Below are 24,025 nucleotides of genomic sequence, written 5' to 3'. Positions count from 1 at the left end.
TTTTGATTCACGTAAACAACAATGCTGGAGGATCCTTGAAATTAAAATAAATACTTAACCTTAAATTATAAATAATAGTCCTTCTATAACCTGTGGGTTCTTATTGTAATAATCTGGGAGTTTGTATACGTTTGTTTTATCTAAAACAAAACCTCTCAGTAAAGTCCACATTTCAGTTTATTATAGAAGTGAAAATGCTCGACTGGATGAACAAATAATGGCATCCAGCCGGGATAAGTCACCTGAGACTTTCTCTCTACTCGCGAGGCTGAGGCCAGCGTGAACTTGTCCCAGCAGCTCCATCACGATGCCCTGGTTTCTGCAGTCAGATGGGCACCTGTGCCACTCACACTAGGCTCCGTGCTCTGACCACGTGGCTTCCTTTTAACCTCAGGTCATTGTCTCTGCTGCTATGTGTTAGAAAAGGGGTACAATCAACTTTAGGGGAATCTGTTGCTGGCCCAGGGACATAGCAGTCACTGTGAGTGTCACCCAAGGAACACGAAAGGCCAGCCTCAGGATGCTGACTCAGAGCTCCAGCACTCAGACACAGAACGGGACCCCTCAGCTTTTAGGGAATGCATGGTTTCTGCCAAGAACAGGACCCCCCAGCTTTTAGGGAATGCATGGTTTCTGCCAAGAACGGGACCCCCCAGCTTTTAGGGAATGCATGGTTTCTGCCAAGCCTCTGGAAGGGACAAAAGGACATCTCTGGTAGGCACCGTATGGAATCTCCTGTACTTACGCTGCACATCTCACATTAAAAATGCTGCTGTCATGGCAGACATTTACATTCGTTGATAGAGATTTTGGCACTACATTTAACAGTAAGGTAAAATATAACGTGCTCAACAGCGAGAATATTCAAACAGGAGATGGGCTGATGTACGCCTTTCAAAGCCTCCTTTCAATACATTAAACTAGGAGTTTGATCACATAAAATGACTGCTCTGACAACAGAGTTATCCTGTTCCTTTGATATAGATGCCGCTTGGAGATTTCTGACCCTGACGGGGTATAAGAGACCAGAAGATATTCCATCCAGCTGGAGAACCTGCAGGTGACGTTGGCTAAATGTGGTGTTGAAACACCCAGGTGGGGCTCCCCCAGTGGAGGCATCTTTCTCCGAGAGAAAGGCTTCGTGAGTGTGTCTCCAGGAATCAGGCCTCTCAGGTGATTAATTCTTGGGAGAAATGCATTTGTTTGCCTTAGAAATCAAACAAGCCTTCGGTGTCCCTCCAGAGAAGCTGTGGCAATGGAAACCTGGTGGAAGGTCCCCACAGGGCATGCAAATGCTGTTGGTCCTAAGTGGCTGCCTGGGACCTGGGATTCTCACGAGAGGCTCTCTGAAAGGGAGTGGAGTATCACGCTCTACTGCCAGGATGCTCAGTAAACTGGGTGCACCTGTCTCACACCGCTAGCAGGTAGGTTATCTCACAACATCTCACTGTGGCTGCAGCCTTCCTGAGTAGTTCATTTGATTCCTTTAAAGGTCACGTCATAGGTGATAATAGAAGTTATTTCCTTGGGAGCCAACCGCTGAACATGAATTCTGAAACCAGACACCCCACAACTGACTACGAATTATTTCATGGTCCTGCTACCTCTCACAGCTGTTTGCTCTCGGCACCTCCTGTCTTCCGTGCTCTGGACTCAGCACTTGCTGACCACCTGAGAGGTGACCACCTGAGACTGACCACCTGAAACTGACCACCTGAGAGGTGACCACCTGAGACTGACCACCTGAAACTGACCACCTGAGAGGTGACCACCTGAGACTGACCACCTGAAACTGACCACCTGAGAGGTGGTCACCACGCCAGGTCTGGCCACAGAGTTAGAAATCCTAGGTCCTGAGGCACAATCAGCCATTGTTCCTTTGCGGCGCTGTCACACATCCACTGGGTGCCCATTTACTCACATTATTCTGGCAAAAATGTCTTTAATTCTAGTTTGCTTTCTGGCTTTTAAAAACAATTACGTCCTAAGTGTTCAAGTCAGAATAAACAAAGCCTACGCAGTCACATTCTCAAACTGTTTCAATAAGGGCTTCTGACTACCTTTCAAAGTATATCACTTCGTACTTTTAAAGAAATATTTAAATTTGACCATAAACTAAAACTGAATTTTTAATTCTAGAAAATGGAGAGCAAAACCTGGTTAAGGTCCCTGGTGTAAACGATACCTATTTACAGATTTCCTATCTTAATCGTCACACCAAACACGAATGCCTCCTGCTTTCCAAACGGCATGAGAACGTGAAACGGCCACACTGTAACCATCTTTCTGGTAAGCCCTGGTCAAGTTACAGATCATCAATCAGCCTCCACGATTAATGAGGTCCCTCAAAACCACACTCACTTAATACAGTGTTCAGAAATAATTTGCCAGGTTGATCTACTTTCCAAATATTTTACTATACAAATCTATCATTTTAATTCTTACCATCTCATTAATGACACTGGTGCCTCGTGTCCCCGGTAGATTTAATAGCAATGACGGTAAGTCTGTTGATATGTGTTCTGATAGGCTTCTCCACCCAGCATTCTACCATAGACAGACAAAAAATCTTGGGAGACTAATTTTAATTTACATAATGCATGTGTGTGTGCATATGCATCTATGTGTATATATATCTATGTGTGTGTGCATATGCATCTATGTGTATATATATCTATGTGTGTGTACATATGCATCTATGTGTACATATACATATCTAATGTGTGTGCATATGCATCTATGTGTATATATATCTATGTGTGTGTACATATGCATCTACGTGTACATACACATACCTATCTTCTATATGTCTATCTGTGCCTGTGTATTTATGTACATGTAAGTGATGGATTCTTTGCATTAGAATCTTAAGCCACTGTCACAATCTAGGATTATTTCCTAAAATTCAGGTTTCCTAGTACAAACTCCTCTGACTTCTGAAGGAGGAGTGGTAATTTAAGCCTGCCCATGAGATTAGCAACAAGCAACTCACATCTCCCTGATGTATGGAGGGACCTGATATATGGAGGCACCTGATGTATGGAGGGACCTGATGTATGGAGGGACCTGATGTATGGAGGGGACCTGATGTATGGACCCACTGGCTCAAACAACCACCCTTTGTGTCCAGAAATTAGTCCTCCTGGAAATCAGACTCTTGAAGAACTTTTGAGCCCAAGGGAGAAGGGCAAGAAAGAAAATTCCCTTCCCTTTCAACATGTTTGGGCATTTCTATGAGGAAAACCCTAAGCCAATAAAGATGATAGCTAGGCTTTGCAAAAAAACGAACAAGCAAGCAAACAAACAAACCACAAAACTCCCACCTCTTTCCTCAGAAGCAGTGACTTCTATGAAAGCGTTAGTTTTGAAGTTGTATTGTGCATCAGATAGTGACAGAACACTGGATATGAAAACCACGTCACCGTAAATGCACTGCCGGGAACATCCCCAACACCTAGCACGGCGGCCTTCTCCCCCACATGTCTCAGGGCACCGGAAACCCCAGACCAGAAACACAGCTCTCACATATGGAAGCAGATGACGGGCTGATTGATTATCGTATAGCAATAGTACTTCCTTTCATCCCAACTACGTGACCATCACTAAAGCAAAGCTTTGGCAATCTACAGACAAAACTCACTTTGCTGGTTGATGTACCAGTAGTTAGGCAGGAGTTCCAACTCCCCTAAGGAGGTACCTGGGCTAAGCCATTCCAACAACACTGTTTTGCCCAATCATTGTATCTCATGGATAGAGCATTCAAGAAAATGTAAAATTAAAGACCAGGTCTGCTAACTTAACTTCCTTGATACATTTTGTTAAGATAATCAGAAAGGTACACCATAAATATCTCAGCAAATTACTGACAACCAACCTGAATAAAAATTAGACTGACATAAAATCTGAAGTGTAACAGAGAATCTGAAGAATTCTTCAATAGAAGTGTTCAGTTCACCTAAGAGGTTAATTTTCTCAGTATTGACCAAGCAGAATGATTTCTTTATATGCCAATCATTCATAGTAACAGCCGGCAATTCACCTTGAACAGTGGACCCAAATCACGACTTGTTATTTTGCTAATATTTTAAAGATTACCGTTTTCTTCTTCCTCCTCTTCCTCCTCCTCCTCCTCCTCCTCTTCCTCTTCTTCATCCTCCACATCTTCTCCATCCTCGTCATCGTCCTCATCCTCCTCCTCGATCTCCTCCTCCTCCTCCCGGTCCCCCTCCTCATCCTCCTCGTCCTCATCCCCTGGCTCCTCATTGTCCTCGGAGTACTCCTCCCCCTCATCCTCCTCCTTCTCGTCCATGTCCTCAGTCCCATCACTGTCATCACACTCGTCCACTGAGGAGCTGTCTGCTTTCACGGCAAATGGCTTTCGTTTAGGAGCAGGTTCCTGGGGCTGTTTATCTTGTGTTTTTCTTTTTTTCGCCAAGGGACAACCATATACACTAATAAAAAAAAAAAAAAAAAAAAAAAAAGAGAAGGCAGGGGAGAGAGAGAGAAAAAAAAAAGATCTGTGTTACTGTCTTTTAAAATCAGACCAATGGGAGCCTTGATCAAGGTACTTAAAGGCTTATCATGAATGTCATCCATACAAACACCAGAGAGACATAAACACACACGTCCCCCGAAGTGTGCTGGAATCTGTTAATGAAGTGATGGTGTGAATAAATACAGCTCATATTTGTCTCGTTACCATTCACATTTAGTCCGAGTCTCCTAGTTCCTCATTCCTACAATTCCAGAGATTCTACGAAAATTCATGAGGTTGGTTTGCATAACGTACATAACATGCAATTGACAATACAAATTTAATTTATGAAACATTTTACCAAATATATACTATGTATAATATACATCTGAAGCAAGATTTATTTTAATCCCATTATATTTACATACATATTTATGTAAAATATAAAAATGTCTATGTCGTGAAAGAGCTTTGGATATATTTGGATTTGTATATTTTATGGATTAAATTATATCTTTAGACTTGATAACCTCCTGAAACAAGATGAGCCATAGGGCTTGTCAACGTTATTATGAAAGCAACTGCATCATTCAAAGTTGTGCAGAACTTCCTCAGTCTTAGATGTTATTAGTCCCACGCCAGCATTCCAGAAAACAACTTCAGTGTTAGCGGTAATCACCACTAAATCATGCTGAAATCAGGCTTGGACAAGACCCTTCCTTACAGCAGAAGCTTACAGTCTTTCCTTGAGAAAGAATGATTTTTTTTAATTATTATTATACTTTAAGTTTGAGGGTACATGTGCACAACATGCAGGTTTGTTACATATGTATACATGTGCTATGTTGGTGTGCTGCACCCATTAACTCATCATTTACAGTAGGTATATCTCCTAATGCTATCCCTCCCCCCTTCCCCCACCCCACGACAGGCCCTGGTGTGTGATGTTCGCCACCCTGTGTCCAAGTGTTCTCACTGAGAAAGAACGATTTTCAAAGCCACATTACAAATTCACTTTTGTTCTAGAAATAATATATATATTACAAAAAAAAAAATAGGTGTGATAGGGAAGACATAGAGGCAAACTACCACAGGCAAACACTCCATTTATGCAGAACGAGATGTGTGGCCTCTCTCACTGGCCCATGGTTCTGCAGGGTGAGATGTGTGGCCTCTCTCACTGGCACGTGGTTCTGCAGGGTGGGATGTGTGGCCTCTCTCACTGGCCCGTGGTTCTGCAGGGTGAGATGTGTGGCCTCTCTCACTGGTCCACTGTTCTGCAGGGTGAGATGTGTGGCCTCTCTCACTGGCCCGTGGTTCTGCAGGGCGAGATGTGTGGCCTCTCTCACTGGCCCGTGGTTCTGCAGGGTGGGATGTGTGGCCTCTCTCACTGGCCTGTGGTTCTGTAGGGTGAGATGTGTGACCTCTCTCACTGGCCCACGGTTCTGCAGGGTGAGATGTGTGGCCTCTCTCACTGGCCCACGGTTCTGCAGGGTGAGATGTGTGGCCTCTCTCACTGGCCCGTGGTTCTGCAGGGTGGGATGTGTGGCCTCTCTCACTGGCCCGTGGTTTTGCAGGGTGAGATGTGTGGCCTCTCTCACTGGCCCGTGGTTCTGCAGGGTGAGATGTGTGGCCTCTCTCACTGGCCCGTGGTTCTGCAGGGTGAGATGTGTGGCCTCTCTCACTGGTCCACTGTTCTGCAGGGTGAGATGTGTGGCCTCTCTCACTGGCCCGTGGTTCTGCAGGGGGGTCCTGCACACCCTGACTAGCTTGGCTTTGAATCTGGGATCGTGAATCATCATTCAGTCATGACCCCAACCAGTGTTTACTATTTGGGCGACTCCTCTATGGTGGGTCCTGGGCTATGCTGGAGTTTAGAGATGAGTGGCACAGATCCTCACACGAAGGCTTTATGCTCTAACAAGGGACTTAGACAAGTCAGAAATACCATTTTAGAACCACTCCCTTCTGTGTACACTGTGCGCCAAACACCCGGCATGTCAGAGACACTCCACAGGCATTTGCGGAATGAGGGGATGAACCGTGAGAAATCCCATGATGAAAATGTGCAGAGGGTTCTATGTCCTGTACACAGAGGGCAGGCATGCATGGGTGCTAGCAAGGCTGTCAGGAAGAGGTGAGGCTGCTGATGAGCTTTCACAGACACATAAAGGATGTCTGGGAGGGAAAGAAAGCATTTCAATACATCCCAATTAAAACAATCTGCAAAAGACATGAACATACGTAAGAACACCACAGGCTCACAAAACTGAAACACACACAAACCCCGAAGGCTGGGGCACAGAGTGTGTGCAGCGGGGCTGGGCCGGGGGTAGAGGTTAGAGTGGAGAGTCAGGTGGGGTCAGATCAACCTCATGGATGAATGATGGGACTCTGGATTCTGACCCACGAAACAGGGAGTGATTCGAGTTCTTTTAAGCATTCAATAATGCAATGAAAATGCATGTTGGATAGGTAATGGCAGGGTGCAAAGCGGAGGACAGAGGAGAGGAGGTGCAGGCTAGAGATGCAGGGAGCAGAAGACAGCCAGTGCCATGTTCAGACGGGGACTGAGATGAGAAGGTGAGCTGAGGAGGGTGCCTAGATCATCAGACAGACGAGAGAGGCCAGGAGGACCAAGGGCCACGAGGGAGCTTCTTGGTGCAGTCAGACCCTGGGTAAGAAGGTGCTGGGAGAGAGTGTGGGAGGAGGACACCGTGTGTACGGACCAGGAGGAGCTTGCGTTGCCCACGGCAGGTCTTGTTGACTGACTGACTTTGGACAGATGTTCAACCTTACACATGAATATCATCTGCTGTAAAGTCACACAAATGCTAATCTCACATGGCTGCATTAAGGAAGAGATGAAGAAAAAAAAAATATATATATATGTAAAGAAGTTAGTAGTGTACCTGGCACCTACTAGGTACTCAATGAATGATAGGAACTGCTGTGTAATAGTGGTAATAATAAGAAACTTTTGCTATTTTTAAATTTTTATTCAGGTATCCGATTATCCAACAAATATGTCACCCCTGAAAGTTTTGGAAACTAATGATTGTCCTGTTTGTTTCTTCTATCAATACTTCTAAAACAGTTTAGACCAATTACACTAGTGAAAGTGAAGATAAACAGTTTTGTGTTTCTTAGGAAACCAGTTTTTCTTGATGCGTAGTGGTTCGTGGCCTGTTAGGAACTGGGCCACATAGCAGGAGGGGGCGGCAGGCAAGCGAGCAAAGCTTCTTCTGTATTTACAGCCACTCCCTATTGCTCACAAGACCACCTGAGCTCTGCCTCCTGTCAGATCAGTAGCCACATCAGATTCTCACAGGAGCTTGAACCCTGTTGAGAACGGTGCATGGGAGGGATCTAGGTTGCGGCTCCTTATGAGAATCTAATGCCTGATGATCTGTCACTGTCTCCCGTCACCCCAGATGGGACATCTAGTTGCAGAAAAACAAGCTCCCACTGGTTCTACATGATGGTGAGTTGTAAAATTATTTCATCATATATTACAATGTAGTAATAAAAATAAAGTGCACAAAAAATGTAATGCACTTGAATTACATCCTCTCCACCCCCAAACCGTGGAAAAGCTGTCTTCCATGAAACCGGTCCCTGGGGCCAGAAAGGATGGGGACCGCTGCCCTGGAAGACACAAGCATGGGGTACGGACTTCATTTCCACCTTGCTGCGTCACTCAGGGAGTCCCTTCATCAATTTGGATGTCACTTTTTAAATTTGTAAGATGAGGGCAGTTAGATGACTTCTAAGTCTCTGTCAGCCCTGAAACACTAGGGTGAAATGTTATCATCCCTTAAAAACATAATAAGCAAAACGAGAATAACAATTTTAATAACCAGATAATTCAAGAAAAAAATTCGATAGTCTACATAACATTTCAAACATGAAATACACAGATTTATGAGATTCCTTTTATGCAAACATTTTCATTTGTGAAAGGATAATCTGAGATAATCATCTCAGAGCCAGCCATACCTTCATGCTGAATTACCACCAGACAACCTGTGAAGTCTAAGCCCAACACCAACCAACCTCCTCAGAGGGCCGCCTGTATCTGAGTGGACTGGTTCCAGTGGACACCTTCTGTGTTTGTCCAGATAGCAGATAGTAGATGCAGCTGTGCATGGATGGTTCCTCCAGAGCCTGCCCTCAGTGTCTCGGGTCATGACGACTGGGGCTCTTCCCAGTTTCCTTCTCCTTTGTCAGTGAGTCAATGCGTTTGTTTGACACTGTCTGTTCTGCATTGAGGCCACCTGCACAGCACCGTTCACTAAACAGATAACTAGGCCTACCGGTGACCATCTATGAGTCCCGAGTGCTGGGAAATGACGTCACCCCACCTGGCTTGGAGGTGAGGTGACTGGAAGCTTCCTCCAAGGGTGTAAGCTGGGGCTCCTGTTTCATTTTCTCCTTGCTCATTCACACGCACAGCCGCCCTCCTTTTCAAGACGGCTCACTTGTGCTCAGACTGTGCGATGTTGGCGCTGTGAGGTTTCGAGCAGGGGAGTGGAGATTTTTCCTAAAACGGACGCTGCAGTTAGAAGTGAGCACACCTGGGCTTCACTCATGATCACCTGGGACCGCTGAGACTTTGGAGGACAGCGTGTCTGGCTAGGAGGACGTCTGGGAGGATGGGGTCCGGGCCGTAGCGCATTGCTGTGGTGGGTTTCTGAGTCCCAACCTTGGAGAGCGTGTCTGGGCCATAAAGGCGTGGGAGGCGGGCTGCCTCCTGCTCACGCGTCCTCTGAACTCCCCTGTACCCGCAGCGACTGGCTCCCTTGCAGGGGGCCCTGCCCACTTTCATTGCCTTTCCATCTCCTGGCAGCTGCCATGGCTCCTGCTCCATTTGAACTTGCTGGGCATGGGAAGGTGGTGGAGGAAGAGGGACAATAAATAAGCAAGAGTAGAAAAAAAAAAACGAGTTGCTCAAGACAGTTGGAGAAGGTGAGTGTGCATGGAAAGGCAAGCACACGTGGAAAAGAAAGTGAAGCATTCATCTGGTCTCCGCCAGGACAATATTGGTATAATCCTCCCAAGCAGCGTTTGGTTTAATACAGAAAACATTTCACAAACAGCCTGAGCGTATCCAGGGTGGTGATGTGGAGACCACACCACACGACCAGGGGCCTGAGCTCCAGGCTTGGTGAGCACCTCTTTGAGCACGTGGACTCTGGCTGGGCCTTGGTTTACCTATCAATGTAACAGAAGCAGCAGCAGTTCCTTTACTGCTCTAAAGCTTTACATGTTTTAAATTTCCTAAATGATTCCCTTCTCGTGGTGGGAACTTTCTGATGAAGTGTAGGTTTCAGTCCCTTCTAGTCTTCCATTTTTACTTGGATTGGTTTTACTTCCCTAGCCCTACATTTTGCAAACCCTTGGATTCAGCATTGCAACCTTTGGAATCATCTGGCCTCAAACTTCCAGTGCTTCCTGCCATTCGACATGGTTCATTGCTCAAGATTTGCTCTCTGTTAACGTAAAGTGTGAATACAATCATACCTCCAACTACAAACAAGTACCCTCCATCCCTTCTCTATCTGACCCATTCTCCTATGCAGTTCCTGGTATCTACTTCCACGGTGACAACACATTCAACTGCCAGGCACATTCCATGCCATCTGTGTTCAACTCCACGTGGCTCGAGGCCCTGCTCAAATCAACAGAGCCCTCTTGGTCTCCAAAGGCTTAGAATATTTCAAATGTCGATGGTCCAGACGTGCTCTCCAAGGTTGGGACTCAGAAACCCACCACAGCAATGCCCGGCGGCCTGGACCCCATCCTGGAACATGAGTTTGGGGAGCGTGGATCCCCCTACCCTCATATTCTGCAAACAGAGTGTCTGCTGACGGGGCGGTGATCTGGAAGGAGAGAGGATGTGGAGGCACTGGTGGTGCTGCCCAGCCACACCCATGAAGGGCTCAGCCCAGCACTGCGGCCTTGTCCAAGACCTCAGCTGACCGTGTCAGTGCCTCAGAGATGCTGTGCGGCTCCGGCCACCTCTGTGGCTACTGCAACCCCCAAGGCACAAAGGCGACCCTTCGTATTTGAACATCATTCTGAAAGACTGAGTTCAACATCTGCAATGCACGGACAGAATGATGTTTACTCACATATCCTCTCCTGGATTTATATCTCTTTTTAGGATAGATGATATTTTAAGATTCCAAAAATAATGCACTTTTTTCACACAGTTGATTGTAAATATGATCACTTATAAGATCACGGTAGCTCAATAGTTCTCGGTTGACAAAAAGTCCCTCCCGTCATTTTTCCGGAGTGTGTCCATAACATGATTCTCAATGCAGAAACAGGAGAGGGAAGCCAGCAGTGGCCTCATCTCACAGAAAGCCACGCTGTCTTATCCTTGGACTTCTCACAATTCAGCAGCAGCCAGCGACAGGAGGGGAAGTCCAAAACGCTTTGGGTACAGTGAAAAGGCAAACGCATGCTGGGTTAGAAACGAGAAGACCTGGGCTTTCGGTGCTTTCACCCTGTTCAGGTTACGTCGGGTAACACATGGAGGCCTGGCATCCCGTTGCCCCCACCAGCTCCGAGCCGGCCTGGGCCGCGCCTCCTGGGCCCATGCTGATGCCTCACGCTGTCTTTTTGCTGTTGCAGCTTTCACGGTCCTTTTGTGGTTAACTCGGTGTCAACAACTTCTAGTCTTTCGCTTCTGGTTATTCTAGAAAACCAGTTGCTGGCCATGGCTTTCCCTCATAAACTCATACACACAAAACATTATGTAGTGCGTTCTCACGCTTCCATGTCATGTACAACTGTCTTTTATTGAATGTTTTGTTTATCCAATTTTAATATAAACAGGGATAAGGTCTCAAGTAACTGAAAACCAAACTTGGCAGCGTGTCCTCTGCTCCCAGCTGCTGTTATCACCGCCGTGGAGAGAGGAATGCAGCGAGGGTGGGAAGCATCCTGTGTGCGGGCCTTTCCCACCGGAGAGTGGGGCTCGGAACATCAGGGTGACCGACCAGTCGGCTCAGAGGCCCGACAGTGATTCCCCCACCCGCCTCTTTTAGAGGTGGTATTTTTCTTGTCTCGCTTCAATGTTAAAACACTTATTTTGGAGTAATTTTTAACGTATTTAAAGTGCATTTGAATATAATTCCGGAGCACTGGTTTTAAACCCGCTCAGTTAGTATCAGCACAGCTTAGAAAGCACTTCCTGTGTGTCTGGCATCTTCTAAAATCTCTCCATAAACAAATCCATTCAACCCTCTCGGTGACCTGCGATGTAGATTCCGCTGTAATTCCTGACTTGGAGGGACAGAGATTTTTTTGAGTCACTTGCTTGAAATCACAGAGCTGAGTAACGGTGGAGGCGGCATGTGCAAACCCCTTCTCCATGTCCTGATTTTCTGATCTCTAAAGGGAGACATTAATCCGACCCTATTTCTTACTGGACCATGGTAAGGATCTCTCTAATGAGAACATCTATTTTTCCCTAATGCCTGTTACATAGTAAGCAGGTGCCACATAAATATGTGCTGAGTGAACACATTGCATGATTGATTTATTCCTTTATTTGGAAAGCACGTCACTGAGCAATACAGACCTACTCCCAACCTCATGGGACACAGAGACACACACAGTTACCCTGCCAGAGAGGACAGAGGAGGCTTCACAGGGGACCAAGATGGGGGTGGGGTAGGGAGGAGACTGAGACAGAGACACAGCACAGAGAGATGCAGAGAGACAGAGGGACCCAGAGGGCGAGTTTCAGGGTGGCTGCATGGGCAGGAGGTGGTCAGAGGCCGGAGATGTGAGGGGGCAGGCAGTCAGGGCCTCCCAGGTGCTGTTCCTCCCAGGAGCCGTGGGAGCTCTGGACAGTGTAGACAGTGGGATTACCTCCACACAGTTGACTCAGGGCTGTGAAACCATCAGAGGAGGATAGGACAGCTCGATGGTGGAAGGCCATTTGAGGAGCAGTGTCAGGTCACAGGTTGGCCTGGGAAGGTACAGGCAGCATGTGCAGGAGTGAGGTGAGGGGAGAGGTGTGGGACGCAGCCTGGTTTCCAGCTCAGATCACTGGCAGGTGGAGGTGTGTGCACTGGTACGGAAGACACAGGAGACTCAGGTCTTTGCTGGCTCGGGTTTGGTTGGGAAGAGAGGCTTACAGGTGCTTCTCTATAATCTCTTCTTTTACAGATGCACAAATACCATGTTTCTCTAGGGTTGCTAAATTGGAGGCGTCTCAGCTTAGGTGACCTCTAGAAGGGCTGAAGTGTTGGTTTGGGGCAGTCAGGGGGTGGCCGTTACAGACAAGATGGGGAAAGAGGCAGTTTCCTGGGAAGAGCGAGGGCTCCACCCTGAACCCTTAGGGACACAGGGGTTTGGGGACTGGGGACGGAAGAAGGGACCAGCAGAGGGGCAGAGATGAAGAGGTTGGGGGTGGGTCCAGGGAGCATGATGCTGGCCCAGGAGATACAACCCACAGACCCTCATTCACATCCACAGGAAACAGAGAACTTGGGGTAACCCAGGAGACACAACCTCAGACCCTTGGTCACATCCACAGGAAACAGAGAACTTGGGGTAACCCAGGAGACACAACCTCAGACCCTTGGTCACATCCACAGGAAACAGAGAAGGCTGGGGTCGCCACCCGGATCTGAGTGGTCCACGAACAGCAGCCAGAGCCACGTAAATGTCAGTAATATCTGCACAAGGTCTGTGCGCCTCGCCAAGTCGCTTGAGGGTCTGCACCTGTTTAACCCTGGGAGCTGTATTTGTCTCAGCCTCAGCCTATCCATCTGTGAGATGAAGGGTGGTGCCCATGTTACACACTTAGGGTAGCAAATGAAAAACAGTCCACGTGAAACACCCAACGACTAGCAAGCAGGGCTGCTTTCCAAATCTGAGTTCTCCTTTTCTTATTTCCTTTCTCTTCATGTCTTAAGAACAGCTGATATCCCTTCTTACCACTAGCCCTTTAGAGGGTTATTCTTATATGTTTCTAGAATATATAAAAGCACTTAAAAAGACATCAGAAATAGTTGAAATCATTGAACTATGCAATTAAATAGCTAGCATTTCCAACTTCTTCTAAAACATATACACTAATAAAACCAATTCAGTTTTAACTACATATTCTTTCATTTTTAAATATTACTTTAAATATAGTTTAGCATCTTTTAAAGTTATTTTTTTCTCTGTATTGTTACAAAGGTGTAGCTGATTTGAAAGCTATGTATTTTCTTAAACTTGATAGACATGTTCTATACATGAAAAACATTCAACAAATAATTGTTTAAAATGTTTACTTGACCCTCTTAGGGAATTTTTAAAAAAAAATCTGTTTCTGGAATGCAGGGAGTTGTTTTTTTATCTTTTAAAAGTCACTTTAAATGATATAGCTGGTTATTAAATATTTATTATCTTGAATAGTAATTCAAGATTCAAATAAAGTTACAATAATCACTAAATTTAATCTCTTTCAACTCCAGAAAACGAGTTATTTTCAACTCAATAATGAGGGTAAAGGTACCTCTCGGGCTTTGACCATTTGTCAATGCATGCAGACGCACATCTCGGAGGTGGATAAAGGGCAAATGGGAGGCTCGCATGCACGTTTTCCAAACCAGCTTTCCAGGAGACATGGTTCTCTGACTGCTGGGATTGTTTCTTCTATGTCTATTTTTTTCTTCTTGAAATTCCAGTTCACACTTCCCAAAGTGTGTCTCTGTTCCTTTAAAGCTGAAAGACTTGAACTAATGTGAACCCTTGTATGCCGGGTCGACACCCCCCACCCCGCCCCAGTCATCCGCACCAACAATGCTCCTTCTTCCTCCTTCCTTCCTTTCCCTTCCCTCCTTCCTTCCCTTCCCTCCTTCTTTCCCTTACCTCCTTCCTTCCCTCCTTCCCTCCCTCTCTTCCCTTCCTTCCTTCCTCCCCTCCCTTCCCTTCCCTTACCTCTTTCCTTCCCTTCCCTCCTTCCTTCCCTTCCCTCCTTCTTTCCCTCTCCTCCTTTCCTCCCTCCCTCCCTCTCCCTTCCTTTCTCCCTCCCACCCTCTTTTCCTTCCTTCCTTCCTCCCTTCCCTTCTTCCCTCCCTTCCCTCCTTCCTTCCCTCCCTCCCTCTCCCTTTCTTCCTCCCTTCCTTCCTTATGTCCTTCCTTCCTTCCTCCCTTCCTTACATCCTTCCTTCCTTCCTTCTTTCCTCCCTCCTTCCCTTCCCTTCCATTCCCTTCCCTTTCCTCCCTCCCTCCCTCCCTCCCTCCCTCCTTCTCTTCCCTCCCTTCTTCCCTTCCTCCCTTCCTTCCTTCTTTCCTCTTTCTTCTTTCCTTCCACCCACCTCCACAGGCTCAGGTGATCCTCTCACCTCAGCCTACTAAGTAGCTAGGACCACAGGGATATACTACCAAGCTCAGCTAATGTTTGTATTTTTGTAGAGATGGAGTTTTGCCATGTTGCCGGGGCTGGTCTTGAACTCCTGGGCTCAAGTGATCCACCTGCCTTGGCCTCCCAAAGTGCTGGGATTACAGGCATGAGCCACCACGCCCAGTCTCTACTTAATTGTTAAGAAGTTAAACTATTTGGTCACCCCTTTGCTGTACCATTTGAGATTCCACTGAGTGTCCACCTTCGCCCTTCCCGATTGCTGCCCATTTTCCATCATTCTCACCCCAGAGCTCTATGCTCATTATGATTCTTCTTGCTGGAATGTTCTCTCCTACTGATCCTTTAAGACTCATCTCAAGTCCCCTTCACCACGGTGTCATTCCTGCTCATCCTGGAATTCAGGGTCCTGTGGCATTAGCAACTCTGTGTTGCTGGACATTTACCATCTAAGTGTCAACCGCCTCCCGGTGCTCTTGATTTTCCGTGTGTGCTTATCCTATTGCCTCAGTTTAGCTGTTTTCTTTTTGGTTTAGAGCCTTTGCCATCTAATTAATTCGTCCAAGTCCCATGGTGCGAAGCAAAGGTGTGGGTGTTCAGTACCTTGTTTCCACTGACTGAGTGGATTGACTGGTCTGCCAGTGCTTAGGTGTGTTTCTATCAGCACCTGCTTTTCAGGAAATCATACTGCCTCTTTCCTGTCAAAACAAAACTCACTGCCCTTGCCACCTGCAAGACTAGAATGTTGATAATGTTACCACAGAAGTATTCTAACCATCTACCTCGTGGCAGTGAGACTGGCGAACTCAGCTGCTGTATGAATATACTCGGGTTACCAGGGTGCTCCAAGTGATGTTCCATTTTAGTGAAAGACCTCAGAAGGTTGACGGGGCTCCCTGGAGTGTCCCGCTTGCTACAAGCTAGTGACTGGGACTCTACTTACTAGTGCAACACCCTCAGGACAGGAGAAATCTGGTGGAGGGATAAAGCTTGAAAATCACCTAATCCATCTTTTCACCTAGAAAATAAAGTGGCATGCACAAAGTCAAAGCCTCAGGTCGTGCCGAGCTGGACATTCCACCCTCTAAGCAAGCACCTCCCCTGCCAGGCCAACACAAACGCTGAAGTCACTGTGAGTCAGAAAACACACTGCAAATGGGAGCCTGAGCAGCCACTGCTGCTGGCACTCACTGCCCGTTAGACGCCACGGCCACGGCCACTGTCTGTTAGACATCCCAGCCACGGCCGCTGCCTGTTAGATGTCCTGGCCACGGCCACTGCCTGTTAGACGCCCCAGCCACGGTCACGTAGAGGAACGTGTCCAGAGAGGAAACTGCGGAAAACAAACACCACACCTGCAGTCAGTCTGTCCCAGTGACATTTTCAGTGTGGTCTTTGTGACCACGCATACGTCCACACCAGTGCTCTACGTCAGGAAGGCGCTAGGACACATCGAACGTTAGCATAGCAGTACAGATGATGAGACTGCACTTAGTGCACCCATGAAGAGATTCTCTGCTTCGTGTGCTGTGTTCACAGCAATCACTGTGACAACATCAGCAGCAAGTGGCTGCTCTACCTTCCACTGTCAGGAGTCCTCAAAGACGGCACAGGTGCCGTTCTCTTTTCCAGGGACCCCTGAAGTTACAGCAGTACCACCACCTTGAATGACAGTAATTACAATTGATTTGAAAAAGTGAGAAACAAGCTTTATAAACATGTATGATTCTGGCCGAGTGCAGTGGCTCATGCCTGTAATCCCAGCACTTTGGGAGTGGATCACCGGAGATCAGAAGTTTGAGGCCAGCCAGGCCAAACTTGGTCTCTACTTAATAAAAAAAGAAGGAAAGAAAGAGAGAGAGAGAGAAAAGAAATAAAGAAAGAAAGAAAAGGAAAGAAGGAAGGAAGGAAGAAAGGAAGGGAAGGAAGAAGGAAGGAAGGAAGGAAGGAAGGAAGGAAGGAAGGAAGGAAGGAAGGAAGGAAGGAAGGGAAGGAAGGAAATTAGCCGGGCACGGTGGTGTGCACCTGTAATCCCAGCTACTCAGGAGGCTGAGGCAGGAGAATCTCTTAAACCTAGGAGGCAGAGCCAAGATCAGGCCACTGCACTCCAGCTTGGGGTACAGACAGAGACTCCACCTCAAAAAAAAAAAAAAGTATGATTCTACCTGCTATGTGTTTGCACCAGGGAAAAGTTATAAGAAAATACAGAAAAAAAAAAAAAAGGCTAAAGATGCCCCTTCTTTAGATGTTCAGGACAGAGGACTTTGTCTTGGTGTGGTTGGTAAGAAATTATTCAGTTGTGAAATATGTAAAATTCTGGTACTTGAATGATTAGATGTTTCTTTTTTTAGTTTGGTGATGGAGATATACATCTGAACACTCTTAGCTCAAAGAATTATGATCATGCCTACAATCATATATAAATATATTATATGTAAAATATTATACATACACACCACACTACACTCTATGCAGGCAAAATATGCCTCTCTAGAGAGATCATTAAGCTTATTAAATATGCATTTTCTAGCAAGTTATTGCAAGCAAAATACCAGCTGTTGCTCCACATAGATTTCCAAAGTTGCTCAACAGTTTAATGGGCATCAGGCTACAAATAATAAACCTTAAAACCTGGTTATTATAAAGAGGATTAAGAATGTTTGCTGCATGGTATCTCCCCAATTTTAATTTCTGTGGTAATGGACAGTTACAAGTTGTCGTGTCTGCACATTTTGTTGAAGCATAACCTTGTAACTGAACCCATCTGTCCTGGGGTGCCTATGTGGTGTTTGATAATATCTTGGCTGGACACAGCTATTCGTATCCTATTTATGTACTTTCCAAATGACCATTAGAAATACTAGTCCAAGGAAAGCTCATGAGATTTCTTAATTGTGCATGCTGCCCCACTGTAAAGTCACCACGTGTGGAAATATAGCTTGGGTTGTGTATTTAATAGAGCTTAATATGACCGCTTTTGTTATATTTGTCATGGAATACGATGTTCCAAGCTGTAGATCTTCATCATCCCTAGTACTATCTATCTATCTATCTATCTATCTATCTATCTATCTATCTATCTATCTATCTATCATCTATCCATTTATCTTCGTATCTACCTACCTATGATTTATCTACCTTTCTATCTACCTATCTATATATCTAATCTTTCTATCTATCTACCTATCTTACCATCTATCTATCTGCCTATCTACCTAGCTGTCTATCTACCTAACTATCTGACTATCTATCCTATTCTATCTATCTATCCTATTCTATCTATCCTATCCTATTCTATCTATCTTCTATCACCAATCATCTATCATCAATCATCTATCTATCTATCTATCTATCTATCTATCTATCTATCTATCTATCTATTATCATCATCATCATTATCTATCTTCTTTCTAAACTCAGTTGACAAGAGATATAAGATTTTCTTGTGACAGGCAATACTGGTTTTGGACAGGCAATTCTTCTCACACAGTAATCTAGTGAAAAGAAAAAAAACCCCACGTTTCAAATGGAAATGGGGTAGAATCTTACAGGAAATGTGTCTTGAGGACAAGTTCAAAATATCCATTGTGCTTCCTCTTTCTAGAGTCTGTGTTCTCTAATTCAGTGTCTCCGTCCCATCTGTCTGCAGCCCATGACTCTGTGTAAGCAGGAAGGGGTCTTCAGGGCCATGAGGATGCCTCATGTGACTGGGACACTGGTCATGCCCAGTCCAGTTTCTAACCAGAGGTGTATGGCAGAGCACGGGTCTCAGGGAGGGGTGCTGCATGTCACAGCAAGCACCTGCTCCATTGAGATAGGGTTCACTGGGCATGTGGCTTGAGTGTGAGGCCAAGAGATGTGGGTGCACATCTATTCATCTATCATCTATGCACCTATCATCTCATCTATCATCCATATACTCCGTCATCTTTTTTTGAAAGTTTTTAAAAAATTCAATAGTTCTTGGGGTACGAGTGGTTTTGGTTACATGGATAAGTTCTTTCATGCTGATTTCTGGGATTTTAGTGGACCATTATCTAAGCAGTATATGCTGTACCCAATATGTAGCCTTTAATCCCTCCCCTCTCCCCCACTCTCCCAACCTCCTGCTCGGGGTTCCCAAAGGTCATTAGATCATCCTTACGCCTTTGCATCTTCATAGTTTAGCTCCCACTCACCTACCTCTGTCATCTTTCTATAAATCTTCCCCACTCTATCATCTCTCCCTCTCCCCATCTATCAATCACCTATTATCTATCTATCATCTATCTATCTATCTATCTATCTATCTATCTATCTATCTATCTAATCATCTATCAGCTATCATCTGTCTATCGCTATCATCTATAATCTATCAATCTACCTGCCATCTATGAACTACAGAGGTGCAGCAGTGGGCAGCTCTTCCTACCTCCCTGGCACCAGCTTCTGAGATGAAGGTTGCTGAACATTTATTTCTCTCTGCTGATTCCTCAGAAGCCGCCCAGTTTCCAGGGAGCACAAGAGAAAACCATCCTGCAGTGCACACAATAGGTCCTCAGTGCGTCATTTATTGTTTGTTTTGTTTTAATGACCACATCACTCATTTAAGGTGAACGATGAGCTGTTTTGCTGAAAAGGCTCCAACCCATTTCCAGCCAGGCCCCAAGCAGGGAGTGTCTGATAAGGCAGAGGGAAGCTCACGCATGCCCCCAACGCTTCCCCTCCTCAACCACTGGAAAATGCATGCGTTTCTGCTGGAGTATCTTCAAATGCAGCTATGCCTGGTCACCGCACTTGTGTCTAAGATCTGAGTTGCAGAATACTTTATTTCTGTTTTAGAGAAACACAATATTGCTTCCTTCATGTCTGTGTAGAAAACTTGCTGAGGGAGCCAGAGGAAGAGGAGGTGGCCGCTGCAGACGGAACCCAGGTAGAGTCGCTTTGTCACTTCAGGTGTCAGGTGACTCATTTGTCATAGGAAGGGGCTCATCAGATCCTCAAGGGGCCTCAGCTATGTTTTCTGGAATTGTGGGGCCTTCAAGAGGTGTCTCACGGGACTCTGGGCAAGCCGGCCGGGGCTCCAGGAGCTGCCGCCCTCATCAGAGCCACTCTGTGCTGCCTGCTTTCCACACTCGTGATCCTCTTTCCACGGGGGCTGTTCACTGGGAGAGGTGGGGGCTCTGTCGGCCACCCGACTGCAGAGGCCCCTCATTCTAGAATTCTCTGTAGGATTCTCCGGGGTTTCCTTCAACAGCTCTTACTGTAAGAGGGTTCCTCATGGATTTCATTTAGAAATAGGTCAGTCTCATAAATTATAAAACGTCAGACACAAAAAAGAGATGAGTAAGAAATGGTGGGGAGCTTGAGTCCCTCTGGGGATGCCAGCGTCTCAGTGTTTGATAGATGCGAATAGAAGGCATGATGACATCAACAATCAACAGGTGTCAGATCATCTCATAGCTGTGAAAAACACACAACGAAACCCAACACGAGAAGGCCGGACACTATGTTAAGGTGGAGAGTTGGAGAAGCTGTGCGGAGCTGCTCTCTCCAGATCGTGCTCCTGGGTTCCCTGGTCCACAGGCCGTAATATACAGCCAGGGATGAACATCTGCTCCTTCGGAGAAGACCAAACGCAGACCGTCTGGATCCGAAAGTCCCTCCTGGAGAGCGGAGACAGGCCTGTGACCTCTCAGACCGTCTGGATCTGAACGTCACTCTTGGAGACCAGAGACAGGCCTGTGACCTCTTAGACCGTCTGGATCCGAAAGTCCCTCCTGGAGAGCGGAGACAGGCCTATGACCTCCGGGGTCGCAGTCCAGCATCTGGTACATCTGAGTACTCAGGGAAGCTTCTGATGGACTGGCATGGATTTGTGGACATGGGGTGTTTTCTCACGCCTCCGTGTCTTCATGTAAGGTCCTCCCTCAGCCTGGAATCGCACAACCTCCTCCCAGTCAATTCTGCAGCTCAATGCAGTTCAAATGTCAGTGGGAGGGTCTCCTCCCTTGGGAAGCCCCTGGTTACCTGCAGAGAATGGAACCACGCCTCCTCTCCATCCCTCTGATCCTCACACACCTCCTTTAGGGCTCTCAGAGCACCAAGACACATTTGTGCTCACATAAAGAGGCTGCACATTCTTTGAATCAGCTCCCTTCCCGCATGGGACATGGTCCTCTGTCTACAGTGCAGCCACGCGTGGTGTGGAGGCTGTGAATATGAGGATACAATAGAGAGGGCTTCCATGAAGGCAAAGCCGTCATATCTAATTATGAATTATACATTTAGATAGAACAAGACCGGGTGCCATCCATTGGCGTGTAGCAAGTGATCTTATTTACATCTTTTCAGTCATTTGCCCTATTACTTATTGCCTTTTTATTTCATAGGTAGTAACATTTTCCAGCAAGCATTTAAAGACTGGCCCCCGTGAGCTGTATTGTAAGATGGAGCATATGGGAGATGAAACCTCAGAGGATTTATCTGTCTTCTGAGGAGCTGGTGCAATCTACCTGGGAAGAAACTGTCTACACAGGCAGAAACTGTACAGCAGTGGAAAGACGACATACTGGTGCCTCACCAGCAAGAGTAAAGATAAACCCAGCCCTGGGCTTTACATGCAGAAAAATAATCTGGCCTCTGAGGAAAAGTGATGATCCCTTGTGTAAAGTAAAACATCACATGGCAACTGAAGAATGCAGAATGTGGACTAGACCTGGAAGAATCCTGGTGCTCATCTGTACTTTACACATATGAAAATACCCAGGATAAGATGGGGGACGGTGAAGTGCCTTGTCCCAGGCCCTACTTCTAGCTAGGGCCAAAGCTGGGACTAAATAAATGTATTCTAACCTCCATTTTTTCAAAATATTGTCAAATTTGAAATTTTTATGTCCAAGCCATTTATTAAAGTCAACATGCTTAGTGTAATGCATTTATAAGTGGCATGAAGGAAAATAAGACTGATATTGCCAACATTCTGTTTGCCATCCCAGACTCAAGTCTCTGTCTCCTGCTGAGTAACATTAGCAGAGGTTGCACGGGAAAACCTCACCTGCAGCTCAGGAGGCTTCTCCAGGATGCCCATGTACCTGGGACTTCTCCTGCAGTGCACCACCTCCCTGGACCCTTCCTTGCATGTCACCTACAGCTCAGGAGGCTTCTCTCGGGAGCTCATGTCCCTGGGGCTTCTCTCACAATGCACCTGCCTCCCTGGACCCTTCCTTGCATGTCACCTGCAGCTCAGGAGGCTTTTCTCGGGTGCTCATGTCCCTGGGGCTTCTCTCACAATGCACCGGCCTCCCTGGACCTTCCCTTCCATGTCACCTGCAGCTCAGGAGGCTTCTTTGGGTGCTCATGTCCCTGGGGCTTCTCTCACAATGCACCTGCCTCCCTGGACTCTTCCTTGCATGTCACCTGCAGCTCAGGAGGCTTCTCCAGGTGCCCATGTCCCTGGGGCTTCTCCCGCAGTGCACCTGCCTCCCTGGACCCACCTGCAGCTCAGGAGGCTTCTTCGGGTGCTCATGTCCCTGGGGCTTCTCCCGCAGTGCACCCGCCTCCCTGGACCCTCCTGTGCATGTCCCTGAACTTCCAGCGCATGTGTGCATCTGTGTCTGTCTATGTTGCACAGGTGACATCATACATGTTTCCAAGGCAGGGAACCATCTCCTTGTCCCTAAACATTGTGTCTGAAAGAGAGCTGTGCATGCAGTTAGCACTCAACAATTAGTATCACAGAATACACTTTTAGCAATCTGTAGCATCATATCATCTTCTACCTGAACACAGTAGCCTGTGATCATTTCAAACTTGACTGTCTGTGATTCCCTGGCAAATACTATAATTTCTGAGATGAAACAGCTGGATGAGTTACCTGACAGGTACAATGTACAATACGCAGGTGACGGTCACACTAAAAGCCCAGACTTCACCACCATGCAATATATTCATGTCACAAAACCACGCTTGTACCCCTCTATCTATAAAAATAAACAAAAATAAAAGTTTAAAAAAGGTATTGACTTTGAAGTCCAGCCCGACTATTTACTCACTCCTTCTTGGTCTCACTGAACATTCCCAGGCATGCAAGACCACCTGTGTCACAGTGAGCTGTGTCTGTCCCTGGTTAGCCCATGTGTCTCTAGAAAGCAGGGATGGTGTCTAAAGCAGTTCTCACTCAGAACTGGCAGCACCTTTGCCTGGCCGTGCATAAGACGTGTGTGCTGGTCCTCCGCCATCGGGCTTGGTGCACCCACACTGGCAGGTCAGAGGTAGGCAGAAGAGAATGAAAAGACTCCCAGGCTTTTGCTGCACAAACTCTAACAGCCCCTTCAGGCCTAAATTTCTATGATTTTAAAATTGAAAGGCACTTTTATACAATGATCCAGACCTAGAACTTGAGTACAGGCAGGCCTTGGAGACGTGGTTCCAGACAACTGCAACCAAGTGAACACGGCAATCAAGCAACTCACACAGATGTTTTGGTTTTTTCCCAGCGCAATATAAAAGCTGAGTAATGGGTACAAGTATACGGTTTGACAGAAGAAATACAAACTAAGGTTAGATAGGTCAGTAGGGTGACTGTAGTTTACAATAATGCATTGTGTATTTCAAAATAGCTAGAAGAGAATAATTTGGATGTTTCTAGCATAAAGACAAATATTTAAGGTGATGTATGTCCCAAGCACACTGATTCGATCTCCACAAATTACAAGAATATACTAAATTATCACATGTACCATGAAACTATATATATCTATTACACATCAATAAGAAATGAATTGCATTGTCCATTATATCCTGTTAATTTTTAGGACACAATGTTATAATGTACTAACACCTTGCATGCATTTTTCTATTGCTAGAATGTTAATCTAGAGTAGACTGTGTCTGTCACTAGCGTCTGCACAAATCCTAACCCCAGGGAGGCACAAAAATCAATTGTTGAGTAGGTGTTTAAATAAACAAATAAATATTTGACAGAAAGTTATAGAATATTAAATGTGCAATAGTGTTATGTCTAAAAGTCAACGTATATACCTTAATTGAAAAGTATGTTATTGCTAAAAAATGAGAATGATCACCCTAGCCTTCAGGGCGTCCTAATCTTTCTGCTGGCGGAGGGTCTCGCCTTGACGCCAATGGCTGCTGACTGATCTGCGTAGTGGTTGCTGAAGCCTTGGGTGGCTGTGGAA

The 24,025-nt window shown here is 46.1% G+C and overlaps 1 protein-coding gene across 8 annotated transcripts in view; it reads right to left on the bottom strand.

Annotated features, from left to right (window-relative positions):
* The window catches only part of MYT1L (myelin transcription factor 1 like), a 533,658-nt gene that overhangs the window by 146,977 nt on the left and 362,656 nt on the right, over positions 1-24,025 (bottom strand). For all 8 annotated transcript variants that reach the window (XM_028831516.2, XM_077958484.1, NM_001265731.1 and 5 more), the window contains 1 exon segment: positions 4,096-4,451. In XM_028831516.2, coding sequence (XP_028687349.1) covers positions 4,096-4,451 — 356 coding nt within the window.

Source organism: Macaca mulatta, chromosome 13 (assembly GCF_049350105.2).
Source record: "Macaca mulatta isolate MMU2019108-1 chromosome 13, T2T-MMU8v2.0, whole genome shotgun sequence".
NCBI classification, from domain to species: Eukaryota; Metazoa; Chordata; class Mammalia; order Primates; family Cercopithecidae; genus Macaca; species Macaca mulatta.
The sequence above is the reverse complement of the archived record's forward strand: the minus strand, read 5'-3'. Positions and strand labels throughout refer to the sequence as shown.